Source organism: Spinacia oleracea, chromosome 3 (assembly GCF_020520425.1).
Source record: "Spinacia oleracea cultivar Varoflay chromosome 3, BTI_SOV_V1, whole genome shotgun sequence".
Taxonomy (NCBI): Eukaryota; Viridiplantae; Streptophyta; class Magnoliopsida; order Caryophyllales; family Amaranthaceae; genus Spinacia; species Spinacia oleracea.
In genome coordinates this window covers 12,296,761-12,304,474 of record NC_079489.1, presented here as the reverse complement: position 1 = coordinate 12,304,474, position 7,714 = coordinate 12,296,761, and the positions used below count along the sequence as shown (strand labels likewise).

Genomic DNA, 7,714 nt, shown 5'->3' with positions numbered 1-7,714 from the left:
AGAGAAAATAGTGGGAGTAGTTTTAGGAACAAGTAAAAACCTTTTCTTGGAAAACAAGGAATTCTAAATCAGAATCCAATGTTGATTTTCTCAAAATCATTTTATTTATTTTCCAAAAGAGTTTCCTTTATAAAACTTTATTTTATTTACAAAAACTATTTTCTCAAACATATTAAAACACACGTGTTCCTTTTGTTCCATATTATGCATAAACGTTATTAAAATACTTACATAAAATCTAAACATAAACTCATATGTTGTAGCTTCTATGTTGGCACCTTTTGAAGCTTCGCTTGAACGCTTCATGCATTGTTCCTTCTCCGGAACATTGATGATCCTTATAATATATGAGGAACACCTTAATAACTTGCTTAGGATCAGCCTTTGAGGATCAGCCTTCTTTAGGAACAGCCGTCTTTGGGAACAACTGTCTTGGGAACAGCCATCTCGGGAACAGCTGTCTTGGGAACAGCCGTCTTGGGAACAACCGTCTTGGGAACAACCTTCATTGGGAACAACCTTCTTTGGGAACAACCTTCATTTGCAGACTTGATCGATTCTTTAGGAATTCCCTGCATTGCTTGGTGTTTATTCCACATGCTTAGTTTGTCCTACTCAGGCACTCCCTAACTTAGCATTACAAAAACACACTTAAACAACAATTAGGAAGTTTGCGTTGTCATCATCAAAACTCAGAATCAACAATTATTATTATTATTATTATTATAAAGGAAAGGTGCACAACAATCTACGATCTCCCTATATCAAGGATAGACCGGTAGAACTTGTTCACGGTATTATATTCATTTCCCGGAGTTTTCCAATCCAAAACCTAACACTTTTAAAACTATCAACATAACCAAAAAACCCAAACTCTTTACTTATATTCATACTGCTCACAAGCTGAAAATCAAACCTCATCACATATTGAATTGCAGCAAAGCAAGTAATCTCCTCCAACTTTGTCTTAACCAAACCCTTCTCTTCCACAATCTTGTCCCACATTTGCCCTTTATCTTTCATTTCCTCCACAAGATCAAACAACTCACCCTCTTCATCCAACAGCTCGAATTCAACGCCAAATTCCTCACTCAAAACCCCCCACATTCTCTTCCAAGTAAAAACGTCGCCATTTGTACAATTAAACGCCTCGTTTCTTGCCTTCTCATTAACAGCCCCCCACACGTGTTGCTCCGCCAACACACGTGTGTCGCTCATGTCACTGAAATTCTTCCACGTGTACTTAGTCCCAGGATACCGAAACGGGGTGTTTTCATGCTTACAAATTTCAGCGTAAACTGCTAATGTCAGCAGCGCGTTGTACACGCTCCTACACGACGCGCCTATGATGATTGACGGGCGATGGATCGTATACGAAAAGTATGAGCTGTACGATTTCACCACGTCCTCAAGCGCGTGATAAAAGTTTGGGTAAGGTAGCCGTCCCATTTCCTCGTGAAACGGAGGTTCGTGTTGGGCCGCATCCGAAGGGCCCGTAAAATGACATGGGCCCACATATTGGGAAGTGCCCGTCTGGAGGGTGATGTGGCGGAGCTTAATGGGCCTATGAGCGGTGAGAACTTTAAGCACATTGGATAACATGACAGAGTTAGTATTTATATTGTCTTTCTCGTCAAGGCCCACTTGGATGGCGACCCAGAAAACATGGGTGATCTTGGTTGAGAGAGGAGAGAGAGTGGCGTTTGTGTCATCAGAGTTGACGGCGTCAAAGGTTAAGAAGTGGTCAACCGTTGAGGATGGGAACCAAGTGGGCTTGGGCCGTCGAGCTGCACCGTAAACTAGCCATGGGCCACCCTCGGCTGTTGGACTTTTAAGTGCTTGGGCAATGCTGAGGCCCGCCATGCCAGTAACTCCCACTACCAGTGCAACTGATGCGTGTTGCATAGTAGCCATGAGAGAATATGTGTATCCCCTACTTGTATTTCAAAGATAAATGAAGATGAGTTCTAAATTGTTAGCAACTTTGGTTTAAATAGAAAAAAAAATAGTGCATTGATTTGTCATCTTAAGATGCTGATCAAATTTAGAAATTTCGACAAAGATAGACTCACATTGCATAGAATTTTCTTTAGAAGGGAAAATAAGGATATATAATAGTCTTTCATTAGGGGGAATAATATCGATGGAAAAGTATAACCGACCAAAAATCTTGTTCTCTTTACCTGATTTGGTCTAATTTGCTAATTTTTGGTATGAATGTTTTCCAAGTGTTTGTTATTTTTCATTTTTCGGTTTGATCTGATATGATCTAATCTAATAAATAATAAGAATAAGATGAAGATAACGAAACATCACGTTTGGATCCGCTACGCATGATTTGGTGTAAATGATTTGGTAATTTTTTTAATAAGGATATCAGAGAAATGAGCCCTTAATTTGAGAATCTGGTTCAAAAGCCTTTCTAGAGCAATATCACAATGTTGACAAATGGCTAACATGTGCAATCCGTGGACTATAGACCATGGTGCACAGTGAGCATGGTGCACCATGTGGACCAAAAGAACACATGTGCATAAACAAATTAACATGACACTACTACAAAAGAACATGCGATATAATGTTTCACTTTTTTGTATAAAAAATAACATATTATTTCACTATTTATTAACATTATAAAAAATATATATCCATGTTCTTTTCACGTAACCAGATGTTCTTTTAATTATATACTAGTGTTCTTAAGGTGCATCATGCTCTCTGTGCACCATGGTCCACCTTCTAAATTGCGGGTTGATGTAACACCATAAAATAGTTGAATGATCCACATATATCTCTCTCCTTGAGTACGTTCAAGGGGTATGAAAAATTGTTTTATCAACTTTTATTAAAGATCCCTAATAATAAATTTCCAAGAGAACAAGATGTGCAAACAAGTCACGGGATAAAAGAACTTTCAAATTGTATGCTAATGCACGATACTTACTTGGAGAAAAACAATATACATAAATGTTTTGGAGTTGTTGTCCTTCTATTGTTAAATTGAAATTGAAAAGGATCGGAAGACAAAATACTCGAAAAATTAAAGCTCTCATGCATAATTTTACACAATTTTATTTTACAATCCTCATTTGATATTGTTAGAGTTTCTAATATTGCATGTGGTTGTCAAATAAAAAGAACGTAAAAAAATTGTATATGGTTCACTATTTTATATATACAACTAGAGTGAGGTTCAATAAATTTGGAAAACAAGCCGATATTTATATACTAGGGTGGGGCTAAATATACATATTCTAAAAAGCATATAAAGTACATAAATGGATTCCAAACACAAACTTAAAAATAGCCAACGACTCGGTTACGATAATACAAGAGACAAGTGTATGTTGATATTACAAACGGTCCAAAGTTATTATGTTATATTCTTGTCTATTGTTTAAAATGGCCCAAAATTCGCACGCATACACAATAGAGTTAATCACGGTATTATATTCATCTCCCTGAGTTTTCCAATCCAAAACCTAAGGCTTTTAAAACTATCAACGTGCCCATAAAACCCAAACTCCTTACTCTTATTCATGCTACTCACAAACTGAAAATTGAGCCTCGACATATATTGAAGTGGAAGAAAGCAAGTAATCTCCTCCAACTTTGTCTCAACCAAACCCTTCTCTTCCACAATCTGGTCCCACACTTTTCCTTTATCTTTCATCTCCTCCACAAGATCAAACAACTCATCATCTTCATCCAACGGCTCAAATTCAACCCCAAACTCCTCACATAAAACCCCCCACATTTTCTTCCAAGTAAATACGTCGCCGTTTGTACAATTAAACGCCTCGTTTGTCGCCTTCTCATTAACAGCTCCCCACACGTGTTGCTCTGCTAGCACACGTGCATCACTCATTTCACAGAAATGATCCCACGTGTACTTGGTCCCTGGATACCGAAACGGCATATTTTCGTGTTTGCAAATTTCAGCGTAAACTGCTAACGTGAGCAGGAAGTTGTACACACTCCTACATGATGCTCCTATGATGATCGAGGGACGATGAATTGTGTACGTCAATTCTGATTCGTATGATTTCACCACGTCCTCAAGCGTGTAGTAAAATTTCGGGTAAGGTAACCGGCCCATTTCCTCGTGAAATGGAGGTTCATGTTGGGCCATACCCGGATAGCCCAAATAATGTGAAGTGCCTGTTTGGAGGGTGATGTGACGGAGCTTAATGGGCCGAGTATTGGCCGTGAGAACGTTAAGCACATTGGATAACATTGTAGAGTTAGTGCTGATAGTTTCTTCCTCGTCACGGCCCACTTTGATGGCGGCCCAAAAAACATGGGTGATCTCGGAGGAGAGCGGAGAGAGAGTGGCATTTGTGTCCTCAAAGTTGACGGCATCAAAGGTTATAAAGTGGTCAACGGTTGAGGATGGAAACCAAGTGGGCTTGGGCCGTCGAGCTGCACCATAGACTAACCATGGGCCACCTTGTGCTGTTGGACTTTTAAGAGCTTGGGCTATGCTGAGGCCCGCCATGCCAGTGACTCCTATTATTAGTGCTACTGATGCATTGTTTTGAATGGTAGCCATGATTGGTTATTGAGAGAGTTTGTTGGTATATTTTACTTGTATTTTAATAACAAATTAAGTTTAGGTCTCAAATTAACTTAGTATATATAGGAAAAAATGATAGTTGATGTATCGTTATAAATGTGGATCACGATAGACCCGATGCATACAAGTTTTTTTTGTTGGGAAAATAAGGATAAAATAATTCAAGATAGACCCGTTATATACAAGTTTCTTTTAAATGAATGTAGGGAGTTGTACCAATCTTTCCACGAAGTTAGGTTGCTCCACATTGAACAGGAACAAGTTGGCAGATGCTCTTGCAAGGAAGGGAAGAAATGCTTCTTTTGATGCGAATATAGCTAGATATTTGGCTATTCCTCCTAGTTATTGTTTAAATTTAGTCCTTTCGAATTGTAATAGGCATAACGCCGAAACATAAACTTCTTTTGCTCATGTTTTTTTCACAAAAAAAAGAATAAAAAATATACAAGTTTCTTTTGGAGGGAAAATAAGGACAAAAATAATTTTCACCTTATTGTGTGGTATAAAAGTACACGAAAACAAGGTGAATGAAACAGGTTCTTGCTCATTACTTCGATTCATTTACGTGTTTGGACAAACAAGTACTACTTCATTTTCTCGAGGTTAATTGATAAATAAGAGATCTATTATTTCCAAAATTTTATTAATTAAGCAAACTATTTTTTTCAAAATCACAACTCATAAAGAGAGTTTCAAACTTCGGTATTTACCATTTCTAGCTATCATCCAAAAAAATCAGGATGAATTCAAGCATCATACTGAATTATTGATTGAAATATCCATTTCAACAAAACCATACGTTAACACGCAAACTAGACGTATCCAGAATGAAGAAGTGTATAAGAGCAATTTCAACGATGAGCTACAAGGTGGTGTAGATAGCTACACATCAAATTTCTAGGTATAATTGTTTTAAGAAACAAAGTTTCACATAGGTTGGCGCACTACAATACATTTTAGGTGATGTTTGGTTGACATGAAAAACAATGAGAATTATGACTTTCTAGGAAGTGAAAGATTATAGAGTTGTTTGTTTGACAAAAACATGAGAAATCACACTTCCTAGGTAGTTCCACTTCCTACAAAATGGAGTAAGTTGCTTACTTACTGTAATGTTTGGTTGACTTGGGTAGTAACTTTTCATGGGAAGTTTAATTTTATGGGAAGTTAATTCCTTAGTTAACTTCCTAGGAAGTAGCTTGATGATGTTTGGTTGAACTTGGACATTTGTAATTTATGGGAAATGGCATAGGAAATGTGACTTACCAAGTAAGTCACTTCCCATGTTCCATGGGAAGTTTTACAACTTCCCAAGGAAGTTCCAATTCCTCCATGATACTCATTTTATGCCAACCAAACAACTTGATATATATGCAATTACTGGGAACTCACACTTCCCCCTCTATTTACTTGCAACCAAACATCACCTTAGGTTCCCCTAGGTAAGTGAAACTTCCCATGAGAATTTATTTCTCATGTTTAACCAAACAATATTATCTACTTCCTAGGAAATGCTAATACATGGGAAAAACTTTCAAAAGGCTACATATACCCCTTGGGTATGGAACAGTGTCATACCATGTGCTATGATTGGTTTAGATTTATAAATTCCATGTGGGGTTGTTATTTTAGATTTAAATTTAAATCTCACGTGTGATTGCTTATGTGAAAACAACCAATGAGAGCTCAGGGTATGACACTATTCCATACCCAGGGGGTATATGTATCAGCTTCCGAAAAACTTCTTCCTAGGAAATTTTACTTTCCTTGGTCAACCAAACTACCCCTTAGCTCCCTATAATCAAACAAATTATTTATTGTTTAAATTATATAAAAAAAGGTAGCTCAAATAAATTAATTGTTTAAATTAAATATTATAGGGAGGTATAAAGTATTGTAGCCCACCAATGTGAAAATTTGTAGCTTAAATAATTGTAGCTAGAAATTTGATGTGGCAAACTTAGCCACACCAACGTGTAGATCACCATTGGAGTTGCTCTAATATGCGAGTATCTCTTCCGTAATTTAATGGCTTATTCATAGTTTTAAGGGCTGCATGTATCATTACTCATTTATTTAATTTCCTTCTTATTAATTACTTTCCCAAAATGATAATCATAAATCAACTACATATCATCATCTTCATAATTCATACCATTTTCAGATAATCATAAATCAACTACATATCATCATCTTCATAATTCATACCATTTTCAAATTCCTCATCGATTTCATTATGCTCGGACACAAAGCCAGGTAACCCATAAGTCTCTCAATTCGCCAACATTCTCTACTAACAATACTGTGAATACTCATGATCATTAGGTAAGTAGTCATGATTTAGACTAGGTAATCAGTCGTGAACAGTAAACAGTAGGTAAGCATGATATTATTTCTGAACAAATAATACATGCAAATCATTAGGTAAGCAAACATGATCTAATTATATATGTAGCCAACATTTTCTATTACCCAGTACTTTTAATACTCATGATCTAATATTAATTATTCGATCACACTTGTATTGAAAAATAAAAATATGGAGGCAAACGCAGACATCAACACTGGCAAAGGAGGGTGGCTCAGTTCCATGCTTATCCTCGGTTTGTTTTTCTCTTCTGCTTCTCTAACTAGTTTTCGTTTTTCGGCATCCTAATTACTCCGTATTAATCAGTTATGACCAATATTTAATGGATGATGATCCGATCATCCTATCTTACCCACACCGCAAGTGGATAAAATCACGCAATTTAGAAAGTGAACCATGGTGTACAGTGAGCATGGTGCACCTTAAAAACACTAGTATATAATTAAAAGAACATATGATTACGTGAAAAGAACATGGATATATGCACCCCTTTGTATATTTCTACTCATATACGGAGTACTTTGTACATTAGTATATGAGCTCTATTTTCTTTTTTGGGGTGTAGAGAGAGTCATAAAGGGCAAGACGACAAATGATGTAAACAAGATCTCATCTCAGGTCTTGAGTACCATCATTTCAAAACTTTACCAACTAAGCTAGTTGACATCCACAACATATGAGCTCTTATATGTGAATGATTATACCTTGTTTTCAAGTGCATGTAAGAAATTTCAAGAATATAATTATGCCTACTTTGCTTAGCTTACACC

General features: G+C 36.7%; 2 protein-coding genes across 2 annotated transcripts; both read right to left on the bottom strand.

Moving 5' to 3' along the window:
• Positions 1 to 789: 789 nt before the first annotated feature.
• Positions 790 to 1,929, bottom strand: LOC110776962 ((S)-8-oxocitronellyl enol synthase CYC2). The gene has a single exon (XM_056838811.1). The coding sequence runs from the start codon at positions 1,912 to 1,914 to the stop codon at positions 790 to 792; it is 1,125 nt and encodes a 374-aa protein (XP_056694789.1). The 5' UTR covers positions 1,915 to 1,929.
• Positions 1,930 to 3,439: 1,510 nt separating this feature from the next.
• On the bottom strand, positions 3,440 to 4,575 carry LOC110776964 ((S)-8-oxocitronellyl enol synthase CYC2-like). Its single transcript, XM_021981533.2, has one exon. It carries the CDS (start codon positions 4,550 to 4,552, stop codon positions 3,440 to 3,442), a length of 1,113 nt encoding a protein of 370 aa, XP_021837225.2. The 5' UTR covers positions 4,553 to 4,575.
• Between the last annotated feature and the right edge of the window lie 3,139 nt (positions 4,576 to 7,714).

What these genes read in the sequence shown, in the direction of transcription:
- LOC110776962 (XM_056838811.1), bottom strand. Translation starts at nt 1,914, where the DNA reads ATGGCTACTATGCAACACGCATCAGTTGCACTGGTAGTGGGAGTTACT.
- LOC110776964 (XM_021981533.2), bottom strand. Translation starts at nt 4,552, where the DNA reads ATGGCTACCATTCAAAACAATGCATCAGTAGCACTAATAATAGGAGTC.